Here is a 15,420-nt window from a genome sequence, read left to right on the forward strand (position 1 = left end):
GACTATGGGTTTCCCATTTCCCAGGAAAGTTTTCATGATAAAAAAGTGTCCCTTATTTATCTCCTAAGATAAATGAAAAATTTGGATGTAGATGGACACAAGCCTGTGAAGACACCTTTCTGATATTAAAGTGCTATCTAATGCTCCTGTGTTAGGCAATGCAGACCCTACTCTCCTTGTTTTCCTGCATATTGATGCATCTTATGATTGTGTTAGTATTATATCTACAGCAGGCTATGCTGTTACCTGTATCTTACACTAACCTTAGATTGTCCTGTAGTGAAAAGACATATCCTGTGCATGAACTACATTTTATGATTACTGGTATGGAGTCACCTTTGTGGTGCAAACAAATAATAATCATCTCACATTGTGCCCAAACTACTGTCAGGTTAGATGCAACAGGACACCACTGGTTAGCAGTGTTGGCTTTATGTAATATCTCTTAGAAATATAGATTAAATTTAAACAATGTAGATGCTGAGTCCTTGTTGATAATGCCTAACCAGGAAATTGAAAGCCTAGTAGAAGCCCTGATGTACAGAGCTTGTGTCACAATGTAAGGGTAATTTGTCTCCCTTTGCATCAGTGTTCTTAGGGTCTTAGGCAAGCTGTTATCAATGACCTATTGTCGGCTGAGTCAAGTAGATTTAGGAGGATTACAAAAAAAATAACATGACCCTGATTTGGGATGTTTAATTTGTACACTAAAAAAAGGATTCCTACCCTAGAGATAGATCCAATTTATCTAGTAAAGCTAAATTGCTCACGAAGCAGATTAAAACTGGTATTTCCCAAAGAGTACTGAACTTTGGTACTGACCTCCCTGTATGTCTAACATACAGGGGAGTTTAATTATTGATCATTCCATTGGCCCTGTATGGAGGTGGAAATATTAAAATCCTGTAAATCCTGTGGAAATTGCATACTGAAGAAGTCCTTACATACAAGCTCAATAATGGCACTTTAGCTCTTGTCGTGGACTTCCTGGCACTGGAAGTTGTCAAAGGACAAACCTGTAATATTTTGATCATTTACTGATCATTTTACATGATACTCTAAAGTGTAGAAGACCAAGAATCAGTGGGTGCCTACCATGGCAAAAATCCTAATGGAAAACTTCCTTACTCATTATGGGCTTCTTGCTAGGTTACATTCAGGGGAAGAATTTAGAAAGTAAGTTAATATAAGGATAGTGTACATGTTGTGGGATCAACAAATCTCATTACCCTAGGGTTACCTACTATCCCAGGGTTACCTCCAACCCAAACAGTTTAATAGGACTTGCTTAACATGATGGGTACCTTTCGTCTACACTGTAGTATTCCACAGTGGAGTCTGTATATTTGTCTGCTCATTCATACTTATAATTGCAGAAAGAATGAGGTCACTAATAACTCCCTTTATGCACTCATGTTTAGCAGAGATAGATTCCCCTGGTATATATTGGTCACTCATCCATTGATCCACTCTTCTTACCACACACTAGAAATGTGGAAAAGCTATGCAAGGAGCTAAACAAGCTTATCGAATTGCTCATTAGGCTGCCTAGAAATAGGGACTGCAAAAAAGGGGGAAGGTGAATAGATGCGCTGCCAGAAAAATAGTGCAGCCAATCAAAACAGATAGGAACCTTCACAAATGATCCCAAACAAATGATATAACCAAAGATTTTGTCAAATCATGCGCCGATTTGACGAAATCTTTGGTTAGAAATAGGGACTAAAAAATAAGATCATATATGATGGAAGAGCCCATGAACACATAATACGTCCGGGTGATTGAGTGCTGATTCAAAGATGTGGTTTTTAAAAAAACCTGGAAGTAGTTAATTGATGGAAGAAGAGTCTCTATATTGAGGTAGAGTAACTCCCCAATATACCCATGAATGAGATAAAACCACAATCTGGTTCAGGACCAATCTTGACTTACTGTATCTTAATGAACATCTTCTGTATGTCCCATTAGTCAAGTGATAAGATTATTGCATTAGAAAGACAAAGAGCATTTAAGAAGAATAAATGGGAATATATTTCTGGCCTCATTTGAAATTCTCCTTAAAGAGGATAACTGGTGGGAGGGGTAAATCAAACCACCATAATATGGCTTAGTAAATCCTATCCTATGTCTCTATGGAAATAGACCTTTGATAACTGCTGGTTTCCTGCACGTTTCTGTAATGTATGATACATATGTAAATTCAGGGCTGCCGATAGTAGAGGGAGCAGGTACTAATTTCTGGGCCTTGCTGCTGTGTGCTGGTGGACTGCAGTGGGGCAAGGGAGGCTACTGACACTGTGACCACACCTCCCATAAGTAGGCAACATCAACCAAAAAGTACCCAGGTCCGACCCAACTCACTGTGGCCCTGTGTAAATTACAGAAACATAAATTACTGACCTACTATATGTTTTTATTGGGATATGTATGACGTGTGCCCATAGCAGTTTTGCACTTTATGATACTTACTATACTGGAGCCAAGTACTGGTCTCACAACTAGATGGTGCGCTCCTGAATTATCCTCAGGATGGTCCCCCTGATATGTTTGATCTATTTCCTAGAGAAACATTGAATACATTGTCAGATGTGTATTGGTCATGTAGATGTGTATAATAGTTTATAATGTGAGAATCATCTGAACAAAATTATATTCATTTGCAAAATTTGCACTAAATTGTAACAACTAAACACTAGCATTACTAAACAATGTAATATTAGGAAAAAATATTTTGAATTAATATACTGTAATCTTATAGAAATCACTGTCTCTTTAGACATAATACTATTAAATATGTATACTCCTACCTGTACCATGAACACACTGTCACGATTTAGAGGAAGAGGAAGAGGCGTAGTAGCAGTAGTCAGTGCTGTAACTACGTGTGGGCCAACGGTGCGTTGCCCACAGCGCATCTGCGCTGTAGGTGCATCCGCTGACCCACACACGTCGCACAGGGCTGCGCCGCACAAGGGAAACCAGCGTGCAGCCGACAAGATGCAGCGCCCGGCAACCTTGTCAGCGTGTAATATAGACTGGCCGCCGGGCGCTGTAGCTTCTTGTCTCCGCGCTGTGGTCTTCCTGGCGCTGTTGAATGGCGTAGCTGCTCCCCCGCTGAACCCCCCCCGCCCCAGACGCTGTTATCTCACGGCGCCGGCGGCATCTAGGAGCAGAGAGGTGACTTCCTCCATGCTGTGGGCTCCCAGGAAGAGTGGCGGCTCCCCCGACGGCAGGCAAGTCTCTCTCTCTGTCTATCTATCTATCTATCTCTATCTCTTTCCCTCTCTCTCTCTTTCCCTCTCTCTCTCCCCCCTACCCCCCACTCTCTCCTCTCCTTCTCTCCCTCTGTCTGTGTAAAAAAAAATAAAAAAATAGGGGACTGCCTGTCTAATGTCTAAAAATGGGGGACTGCCTGTCTGATGTCTAAGAATGGGGGTCTGCCTGTCTGATGTCTAAAAATGGGGGTCTGCCTGTCTGATGTCTAAATATGGGGGACTGCCTGTCTAATGTCTAAAAATGGGGGACTGCCTGTCTGATGTCTAAAAATGGGGGACTGCCTGTCTAATGTCTAAAAATGGGGGACTGCCTGTCTAATGTCTAAAAATGGGGGACTCTGCCTGTCTAATGTCTAAAAATGGGAGACTCTGCCTGTCTAATGTGGAAACAAGGGGAACTACCTGTCTAATATGTAAAAAGGGGGACTGCCTGTCTAATGTGTAAAAAGGGAATCTGCCTGTCTAATGTGTAAAAAGGGGGACTGCTCCTGTCTAATGTGTAAAAATGAGGACTCTGCCTGTCTAATGTAGAAAAAAGGGGGACTGCCTGTCTAATGTGTTAAAATGTGGATTCTGCCTGTCTAATGTATAAAAAGGGGGACCCTACCTACTGTGTAAAAAGGGGACTCTGCCTGCCTACAGCGCGCACTGGCATCATTTTATATAGGGGGGCGCTGATGCTGTGCCTTGCACACAGCGCAAAATGTCTAGTTACGGCACTGGCATTAGTAGTAGTAGTAGTGTCGGACAGGGGTATGGAGGGCCCACCGGGGAAATGCAGTGATAGGGGCCCATGCTTAGAGGCTTGGCTAAACAGTAGTGTATATTCTGAGCCCCTTGATACATACAGTATATATAGCAAATACCGCTAGTGCATGTATGATAATGTACCAGATTAATAACACTGTAGAAAGTACACCATAGCCCTGTGCAGTATAATGTAACATATTCATAATGTGTAATTCAAGTGCAAAATATGATCCCTAGAGGAGGGTGTGGGGCCCACCGGTGGTTTTCCCTACACCCCTGTGGGCCAGTCCGACCCTGAGTAGTAGCAGTAGTAATTGTATTAATTTCTGAGAGTTGTTTTGAATTTCTAAATCAGTGGTTCTGAACTCCGACCCTGAAGTACTCCCACAGTTCATGTTTTCATCAGTAGTTTGAAGTATTGATTTTGTCTTTGACAAATTTGTACTTTCTGCAAGCTGCACATTAAGCCACATGAAAAATGGGAATTATGTAGAGAATCTATTTGTTTTTTTTTACAAAATACTGAATATTAACATGTTTCCTATTGTACAGCTTCTCTTATACAAACACCAGTAAGAATCAGCATGCCATTACCTCATGCAAATTATACTATCAGAATATATACAGTATTTATAGTTGTGCAAAAACAAAAAACTCTTAAGTCAGATGCCACAATGCTAGGGGTCGAAGAGTCCTTTGCCGAGTAGAAACAACCATACCTTCCAATTATCCCAAACTAGATAGGGCAGCGACAATTAAAGGCACTACTCACCATCCCAACTCGGGAGAAGGAGAGAGATATGTACATAAAATCACAACAATCCTAATATAGCAGCTGCAGGAGAAAAGGGTGGTGTTACAGTATGTCCTATTTTGCACTTATGCTTGCACTCACTGTAATGTACAGTATAAATTACAGCCACAAGGTACATAGGTACTGTGGTGTGGAGAGAGTAAAACTTGATTTTGATAAGTATAAACTGTAGATGTAAAAATAAATAAGAAAGCGGACAAATACATATTTCAAAGAATAGCATTTCTAACAGCAATGATAGAATAGCATTATGTATTTCATCCACTAGATGGCAGCATTACCCAATTTGTGCCTTCAAACATCTTCAGGTCCAAAGGATCTCCCTGAATTTTTCCATCCAGAACTATCAGTGAGTGGCAGCAGGCCATCGCCCCTAGGAGTGGGCACCACGCCAAACTATTTCCACTTGTAAACATGTGAACTTTCTGAAATCTGAACATGAGAAATAGAGATGAGTCGGTTCTCTCCACAAAAAAACCCTCACAAACATTAGTGCATGTTAGATGCATTTGACTAGGGTCAGTCTTCACTTGCTGCTAATAATGACTGTCTTCAGTATCGAAGTTGACAAGGGTATTACAACCAATAGCCAATCAAATGAAATATTCAGAAAAGCATAAAATATTACAGACAGGGCTGCCATCCGAATTTGTAGGGCCTAAGACTACAAGAAGAGCAGTGATGTGTGGTGGGGTGAGGCAGGTGATGCAGAGCCTTTCCTGTCATACTAACATCTGTGCTAGCATTTTAACTCATAGTATATGAAAAATACAAAGAATATGTTAAAAATATCTTCTATGTATTATTCTAATCATTTTTAGTGTCAAATCTCTGGAGTAAAAAGTCTATGGCAGGTGAGGGCTTATCTTTTCCGCCCATCTCTGATCAAAATCCACCAAATTTCCAGGAGTTTTATGCTGCTGCCCCTTTGTATTATGCCCACATGAACCATTTGGCTCATATATTGTCTGTAAATCTGGCTCTGGTACTAACCAGTGCCTCCTGGGAAATTTACCTCACCACACGTCCTTGAAGAAGAGACAGGGTCCCCACCACCAACCCTCACACCCACACCTTCCACAATTTACCATTCTGGGTGCCGGTTGACAGGACAAGGCCACAGGACATCAGTAGCACCCCTAGGCACGACTGTGGTGGTCTGGGACCACAGCAGCAGCACAAGAAAAGAGTCTGGAGCAGGCAGTCATAGATGGACAGTGCTGGCTGTATTCAGAGCTTTCGGACCAATAGCCAATATGGAGCTGTCGCTGCGGCTTGTCCTGATTGGCTGCTGGTCTGTGAGCTCCAATTGGGTTGCAGCTGGCTCCAAATACGAAATGCTGCCAGCGCTGTCCCCCTATGGAAGCCTGTGGTATGCTGCAATCCACACAGCTGCCATGCGGACCCCCTTGTGGTCCAGGACTGGAGTCCCAGCAGTCCCCCCATGATGGCAGCCCTGAGGAATTGGATGTGCAGAACATTCTGGAGGCAGAGTCCTGTCCACTCGTGTGAGTGTATTAGTTAGAACAGGACTGAATTCTAAAGACAGAGTCATGATATGAAGAATGGAAATGAGCCTCAGACTGAGATATTTAACATTAATCTTTTAGATCAGCCAATGAAATGTCTGTTCTAAACTATTATTGTTCAATTTATGGGTGTGGGTTGATAGATAGACAGTGTCTAGTTAGACAGTCAATAGATGTTAGATAGACATTAGGTCGACAGGGTCAAAAGGTCGACATGAAAAAGGTAGACTACAAAAGGTCGACAGGGTCAAAAGGGCGACATGAAAATGGTCGACAAAAAAGGTAGACACATTTTTGTGGTTTGTGTGGATAGTTTTGTTATCTGGGTCCCCCAATTGTAGAAAGGCATACCCTCGCTGCGCTAGCCACAAGGTTTATAACCAACTCTATGCCGACATGGATAGAGAAGGTATGAAGTAGTCCGAAAACATGTAAATAATTTTTTAAAAAAAGGTCTGTTTTTTTATGTCGACCATTTTCATGTCAACCTTTTGACCCTGTCGACCTTTTGTACTGACTACCTTTTTCATGTCACCCTTTTGATCCTGTCGACCTTTTGGCCCTGTCGACCTAATGTCTGTCTAACATACAGGGCCGTCTTTTCGTATGGGCTCAATGGGCTCTTGCCCAAGGGCCCCAGGAGTATAAGGGCCCTAGGCTGATAGCTGAGGGTCCCCTCTTTCCAGAGGTACCAAATTTTTGAAAATCGGCCATAGGGAATCAGAGATATCCGACTTCAAAGCAGTGATCCCCATCCAAGCCTGTTAATTGCTCTTGCCAGCCAGATATATCGGGCTCTGTATGATGCAGAGTTTTTCTGAGGGTACATTTCAAAAGCTGGGACTCTCCACTTTTGGTGGACACTGGCAGCTTGTCTCTACTATGTCCAGAACCAGAGATATCAGCCTTCAAGCAGCTGGTCCCTGCTCCAGCTCCACACGCCTGGGATGCAGTTTTATATTTTCATTGGTGGATTGCTCTGGATCCTGAACTCTGATCCCCAAGTCCCCAGAACTTCCTGACAGGTGAGACTTTCTCATTTTTATCCCATTCAAATCTAAGAAATCATTTTCCAGGAACTTGAGATATCTACAGTCATGCAAGCTGCTCTCTCACCAGAAAATGATGAATATTAAGCCCACTCCGCTATCCACACCGCCCCTGTGTATTAAACACTCCCTACCACCCTGGAGGTTATGTACCGGGCCCCTTCATTCAGCCCAATGCCACCTTCTACAGTTTAGTGATCTCCATCCTGCCCCATCTGTGCAGTAAAGGAGTAATTAGCAGATTACTGCTCCAGGTTCTACATGCTGAGCGGAAGATAGAACCCCCCTACCCCCGCAGGACATCAAAGCAGCCGCTGATAGCCCCCCCCCCCCCTGGAGGATGGGTAGGGGCCCCAGTACATTGCTGTGCCCAGGGGCCCATACTGCTGTTAAGACGGCCCTGCTAACATATGGTGTCTATCTATTGACTGTCTAACAAGACACTGTCTATCTATCATCCGGATTACCAATATAAATGGCTAAAAATGGATCATTTGGGTTTTAAGCTGTTTCAGTTTACTATTCAGATCCAGATGAAACACTTTAATAAACTTTACTTTTAACAGTTAAAACATAATTACCTGCTTTCACTGGACGGAACAACCCCCCATAAATCAAGGCCATCCTCTGTTAAAGTACCAGTCTAAGAAGAAGCAAAGTAAATAACAGAATGTCAGGGCTCACTAGTTTTACTTATTTACTTTAGATTAAAAATAAGTCCTTCTTTGTAGACATTTTGTTTTACCTGAAACAGGCATAATATGTAAATAGAATCTCCCTCTTACCTTTTATTATATACGCTCTTTAGCACTCTATCTGAAAATATCTTTTGCATGACTGGGATTCCATAGCACACTTTCCAATGTTTAATCTAGTGTTAGGCCGGGTACACAGTATGCGATATGTCATCCAATCCTGTGGATCAGACTGACATATTGTGCACATTGTGTAGTGTGTACCCACTACTGCATACTCCAGCCTGCCAAAATTGGGGTCACCCTATCTGCTGTACTGCAGGCACCGGACACCATGCTGCTGCTGAATGCTGCTAATGAACAATATAATCATAATACATGTGGACAATCAGAAGCAAAAACTGTCCACTATCACATTACAGAACCTAAGGATGACAGGCAGGCACGGTTTTCTTAATTAAATAATATTTTTTACATCTATCAGTAAAAAAACTTTTATCCTAGGGGTGCAGTGAAAAAAATGCTGATACTCTTAGGCGCCGTGATTCAAAACAGTTGGGGAACCATTGGCCTAGCCTCGGTATCTGCAGGTGAGCCTGACAGGACTTATACAGTATATGGAGATAGCAGTTGGCATGTTGTTGAATAACCATAACTCTTACCTTATCAAAGCAAACCAGATTTATTCTCCCACACACATTGATTCTTTGTGGACTAATGCAAAATATTTTTTTCCTCTTGAGCCGTTTCTGAGAGTACATGATGGCTAGTGCCACAGCAGCAGGAAGCACGGGAGGTATCGCAACTGTCACAGCAATCAGGGACTTGACGATAATATCACGTACAGTTCCCTGAAACACAAACCGTTTTAAAACAAAGATAGAACAAAATAAAATGTTGTTGGTATCTACAGATGTTGGGTATACTTGGCAATATTTAGACATTCAAAATATAGACACAAGGACTGAGATGCCCACTTTTTTGTCACTCCCCTGTTGTCTTACAACCACCGCCCAGTAATGCTCCATATATTACCTATAGAGTATACAGCTCTTCATGCATGAAACTGAATTGCTACAGTACTATTGCTTGAAAGCACAGCATCAGGACATATGTGCACTGTGAATTTGTAGGGGTTTTTACACATGCTCATTAGCTAAAATTCACTCAACTCCGTGAATACTAGCATTGCATGTGACTCAGAAGCGGGCCCTAAGTCTCAAATCTGTGTAAAAAGGTTCTGATACAGTATGAGCGGCTTCGTCCATTCCTCCCGCCAAATTTTGTTATGTTTGATCTGCAATTTTAAACACATGTAATACTAAATTCCTTTCCAACAAAAGTATTATCCTAGTGTTCCTGCTGCACTGTGAGCAGCTCTGTATGAGGCTAAAATGCAACTAACATGCAAAATTTAGGAAAAAGTATCCTACGCTCCCAATGGCAGAGCGACTAAGTTGCGTCAAGTGTCTTGTGCCATATGACGAAAAGATGGTAGGTGTATGAGTAGACATCTGTAATGCATATGAGAATATGCAAAGAACACATACGTGCTTGACGCTCAAGTTCTACTGTGTGTGTATATATATATATATATATATATATATATATACACATAGATGGGTCCATGGTTATCTTGACTAGTAGGCACAACATGATTTATTGGCATAAACCCTTCATCTATTGTTCTCAACTGCAATACAATACAGAGAACAATACAGCAGGGGATTTAGGGGTACATTTACTAAGCAGTAATAAGGGCGGAGAAGTGAGCCAGTGGAGAAATTGCCCATGGCAACCAATCAGCACTAAAGTAACATCTTTAATTTGCATACTATAAAATGATACAGAACTGCTGATTGGTTGATTGGGAAATTTCTCCACTGGCTCACTTCTCCACTCTTATCACTGCTTAGTAAATGTACTTCTAAGTTATTACCTCAGGGGATTAAGTCCGACTGGCCAGTCTCAGTTAATCCTATTAAAGGTCAAGATAAATGTGGACCCATCTGCGCGCACACACACACACACACGCACGCACGCACGCACGCACACACACACACACACACACACACACACACACACACACACACACACATATAGTGTATAAAATTTGCCCAAGTTTGTATTACACATTTAATTATAAAACTATGAAGATGAACATTGCAAGATGATAAGATGCATTTAATAGAGAAGAGACCAATGAGCTGTAAGACAACTTAATGATGATTCGAAAGACAGAAGAAGCAGTGTTGTATATAGACATTTTCATTTAATAAACTGAAACATCTGATTTGAACTTTTGTTAAATTACCCCTTTAACGGTGAATAGGACCACAGAGTATATGAAGGCAATAATGGCTATCACAATTAGGCATATCAGAAATCTAGTAGCATCTCGGTACAGCTTGAAATTCATAGGTTTGGGATACAAAATTGATCGCACCATTTCTCCTTTGGCTGTGTTGAAACCTGCATAGAAACACCAAGAACAATCAAAAATCCCCACTGAGACTATGTAATACAGTATGTACAGTATAAACAAATCTGACATGGTAGAATGCTAGATGCTGATTTTAGTATTTCTGTGATTGCATGGTTTAAAGCTTGCTGTAAGAGCTTTAAGGCATAAACCATAAATCATCATAGCTTCCTTGATGAATGATAGCAGGTTACATTTATTTGCAAATAGAGGTGGAGGGCTTCTTATGAGGGATTCTTTAAAAAAAAAATTAAAAGTGTTTCTTGAACTGGTTAAATCAAATTGGGTCTAAAATTCTCAAACTTTAGATTGAATAAAATATTTTAGCAAGATAAACAGATTTGACCCTGTTTAAGCTTATGGATACTTTTAACACTTTGTTTACTATAACTGACAAATATCAAACACAAATCACAATCTTGAACATGAAGAGACATAAACTTAAGAATGTTCTGTGTTCATATTTCAAACTTCATTCAGTCCTTTGCAATTAAATGTACTTGGTGCTTACCAGGAACTATTATAAGTAAATAAAGACATTGGGCCTTATTCAGAGATGGATGCAAATCGCTGCATAGGCAGTCAGATCTGCGTCCATCTCCTCACATGCTGAGGGCCATCCGGCATGTGTGAGGCCACCTCCCGATGCATGCGCAATCACATTGCGGATGCATCGGAACAAAGGTTGACCCGTGACAGTGCACCCTGGCTGCACTGTCAGTTGGTTTGGCCTGTCCCGTCCCCCAATGCTGCATCACTGACCTGCGAGCACCGACTGCTGTCAATTACATTGTGGTCTCATCCATCGGGGATGTGACTGCAACGTCTGTGCCTGCGCATGCATGGTGTGGCAACTGCACGTGTGCAGTTTGCCGATTTCAGAAAATCCCCACTGTTGGCAGGGCTGATTTAAGTGTTAGGGTGCCCCTAGACACAACATTGATAGCTCCCCACCGCCCCAATGTTATTATTTTAATTGTTTAGTTATAAGTCCACATTTCATAATTTGCAGGTTAGTATAATCATCATCATAAATCAAGGCATGAGATATATTTAATTTATTTTTAATGACATATATATGCATATTTACTAGATAGGACAGCATATATGGGCAGCCTGAGCATGTCCTACACATCTGCACTCCATTCAAAATGTTGCATGCAGGGGTGCTGAGAGGGGGAAGCATGTGCAAATTTTGCTGGGCCCAGGCTTGTTCTGGTCTGCCCCCTTCACACAAATGTCTTACCCATTAGTGGAAGCAGCCTTTCTAACCAGCTCTGCACACGTTGCTGTATGCTGGGCTGTGGTGGGTCCAGGACGGCTGCCTGCACAATGTGCTTTGGTGACCGCACTATTGGTTTATATTGTTGTGGTACAGGGACATGGCCACGCCTCCACAGTACCCAGACCCCGCCCCTCTTTGTACAGCCCTGGGTGTATGGTACGGTACAATGGGAATATTTTGTAGTAACTGGTAAATTTCAGACTGACAGTAACAAAACAAGCATCCCATGTCCCCCCCCCCCCCCTTCCTCAGCACGTGGCACCACTAGGCAAATGCTCGTGCCTAAAGGGAAACATATATATATATATATATATATATATATATGTGTGTATATATATATATATATATATATTCCTCTTTGAAGATCAGCATTGTCCAAAATTTATTTACTAATATTCTGCACTGAAATCATTGGTATAATGAGGCAGCACCACTCCTACCATTAAATTTGCCCACACATAACTGCACTGTATGAAGATTAGACTCGCCCTAACGTTTACATTAGACAACTCAGTGAAGTAAGGGAATTTAATGTATGTATTACACTGTTCAATGCATATGATCTTTACATAGCTTTAATATTCTTTGAACTGATTATTTTAGTTTATTTAAGAACAGATATGCAGCTCAACTATTTGTGAGAGAATGTCAGTACAGCAAACTTTAATAATGCTCTTTATTTCCCTTTTCCTATGTTTGACAGCCGACAATTATTTGTCATGAAAAAGGATCCAGATTAGGCAGGAAGGGAGATGTCCCCAGTGAGTTTCATCTCTTACTAGTAAATAGATCTGAAACAGTTCTCTACACAGAATCAAACACTCAGAATGTATTACAGATATAAGTCACAAACCAGTGCGCATAACAACAGCTGTTACAGGAGCAGAACCGGATGGCGTTGTCTGGATGACTTCAGTCCCGCAGAATAGCACATGTCTTTTGTAATCTTCTCCGCTGTGCACTTTCCATGGAGTGCAGCTTGTCACATGGTCAAGAGGTGTTTTTGTGACCGGGATACTTTCTCCTAATGGAAGACCATCAATCTATGTGTTACATAGGCAATGATAAGACACAGTATAGTACTGTGTGTTTTGTTCAAATATATTTTTAATTAAGAAAGAACAAGTGCACATATGACTACTGTATGTGTCATCACCCATGGCAAAATACTAGGTTGGGTTATTATTGGGTGTGTAAATGCCAATGGAATGAACTGAAATATGGATGCAACCCAGCATTATTATCTTCAACTTAATCTCAAAATTATTTCCAGGCTTCTACACCTGGAGCCATTCACCTACCTGTAAGGTCAACTGTTTAACAGTTCTCAGAATTAATGACTATAGCAAACAAGACTGCAAACATTTATATAAAGCACAGACATATTTACCTGTCAGCATGCCTTCATTCACAATGCAACTACCTCTCAGCAGGATACAGTCACAGGGAAGGAAAAACTTTCTACCAGTAAGGACTATTAGATCACCGGGAACCAAGTGCCTAGATTCCATCTCGTCATTATCTAAAAATAAAAATATGAGAGAAAGTGGCGTAAAACAGGAACATGGAAATATTTTATGTCATATCCCACTATAAAATGCATCCCATATTGGAATGAGGCAGCCTGGTGGGAAATGCGGGGATGGGTGTGTGGGTGGTGGTGGTGGTGGTGGTGGGGGTGGGGGGTGGGGGGGTATGTGTGTGTGGGTACCACAATTGCATCGTTGCAACACCATTTAAAAGCTGCAACTTCCAACATTATAAAGTGGGTATCGGGTCAAGATTAAGTGATTGGGAGCATATGATATAAGGGAGACAGGCCAACTCTCCCCGTAGTGCGGGAGAGACACTCAAAATTTGTGAGTTTACTTGACATTCTGGGGGGGATTAAGTAAGTATGCTATAATGCATGTTTGTAAATATTTGGTAATGTTGAGGCAATGTTTTCTTTTCCACGCTTTGGTTTTAGATAAAGATACACTTAAGTACAGTAAAGTACAATAAAGTGTATTTGGCTTTCAGATATTTGTGGAGGTGCGGTCATTTATTATGTACTGTACCTACATTTGTCTGATTAACTTAATCACTAGCTAAATGTAAAGGTGTATCTTTCATTATTCTAGATATTGTAAGCTATCTTTCTTGTTTAAGGAAACGTGATGAAATCAAAATTGAGGGTTTTGTTTATATTTAAGTTTACTGTTAAAAGGAAAGTAATGAAATAAAAATGTACACTTTGGAAAAGGCATAAGAATATTGGTAGACTGCAGGTTGCAATAAATTATGATCTGAGAAATACACACAGCAAATTGAAGTTATGTCTAGTACTACTTCTTCTTATATTTATTTGTATTTTTCATTATTATTTACCTTTTTACTGGACTAATTAATGTCACGATCCAGGTAATTCCTTATTAGTATTTACCTTCCAAATGCCTCCTGAGACTGTCCCAGTGTCCCAGGCCTGGATTCCATCTGCACTGTCTGTGTGCAGCATGCTGCATCTCATTGTCTCAAATCTCTTTACTATGATTCTGGCAGCTTCATGGTTAAAACTCACATGCAAGTTACAAACAGTCTTTCCCTCCAAGTTCAAACATGGGCGCAACCATGTTTGTTTTCATCACATGTTACTTTTCAGCCAATCAGCTGCACTCTGCTCTCAGCCTGATTACACAGCAGCTGCACTCTGGTCTCTGGTTAATTGCCCACCAATCCCTGCTAACCTGTGGGTTTAAATAGCCTGTCCCAGCATTGAAGGATGTCAGTGCTTCAATGGTCTTCAGTGTTTCCAGTGAGCAGTTCTTCCATGGACTTTCTCTGCAGTGCTTCATTTGTCTCCAGTGGTTCCTGTGTGCAGTCTTCTACAGATTCTTCAGTGAACTCTCCTGCATTCAAGCCTGACTCCTCTGTGTTACACTCTGTGGTAACACGACACCACTGTGATTAACCCTCTACAACATCACCTTATTCACCTGTGTTTGTATTCCGGCTTTCCAGCAGCCACTCTTCAACTACAGTTTTCCAGCGCACTCCAGCTTCTATTTCAATTTTCCAGCGAACCCTAGCTTCATTTACAGTTTTCCAGCGAACCCTAGCTTCATTTACAGTTTACAGAACTTTTCTCTACATTCCAGGTTACTGGTATTAACCAGTTGCACACCTAAATTTCCACTTGTGACTTTCTGTTGTTTTTTCACGTTTTCTGACTTTTCATTTAATAAAATCACTGAAAGATATTTCCAGTTGTTGTGGTCACGCCTTCGGGCATCCTTGCTACTGTCTTTACGCATGTCCAGGAGTCACATGGCTCCTCCTAAGTTCAAGTACCCGTCAGCCCCTACAGCTGAGGCTCCCAGTCACGGTCATCAGCCCTCAGTTGTGACAGTAAGCACTGACCTAATGGATCTGGCCGGAGACCAGGCTCAAGCGTTTAACCCGATGCAACGACTTGCAGCACGCTTAGAACTTCTGGAGGCTGCACAGGGTCAAGTTTTTCGCTGTCTCCAGGGCCTTTCCACCCGGCTGGATGGAATCCAAG

At 41.5% G+C, this 15,420-nt stretch overlaps 1 protein-coding gene across 1 annotated transcript in view; it reads right to left on the minus strand.

Annotated features, from left to right (window-relative positions):
- LOC134909484 (probable cation-transporting ATPase 13A4) overlaps positions 1-15,420 on the minus strand; it is a 240,195-nt gene that overhangs the window by 115,255 nt on the left and 109,520 nt on the right. The window contains exons 9-15 of the mRNA XM_063916408.1: positions 13,270-13,401; positions 12,733-12,903; positions 10,427-10,584; positions 8,775-8,963; positions 7,999-8,060; positions 5,121-5,271; positions 2,470-2,559 (exon numbers count right to left, since the gene is read on the minus strand). Of these exons, the coding sequence (XP_063772478.1) occupies positions 2,470-2,559; positions 5,121-5,271; positions 7,999-8,060; positions 8,775-8,963; positions 10,427-10,584; positions 12,733-12,903; positions 13,270-13,401 (953 nt within the window). The remainder of the gene's footprint in view (positions 1-2,469; positions 2,560-5,120; positions 5,272-7,998; positions 8,061-8,774; positions 8,964-10,426; positions 10,585-12,732; positions 12,904-13,269; positions 13,402-15,420) is intronic.

The sequence above is a fragment of the Pseudophryne corroboree genome, chromosome 4 (assembly GCF_028390025.1).
Source record: "Pseudophryne corroboree isolate aPseCor3 chromosome 4, aPseCor3.hap2, whole genome shotgun sequence".
Taxonomy (NCBI): domain Eukaryota; kingdom Metazoa; phylum Chordata; class Amphibia; order Anura; family Myobatrachidae; genus Pseudophryne; species Pseudophryne corroboree.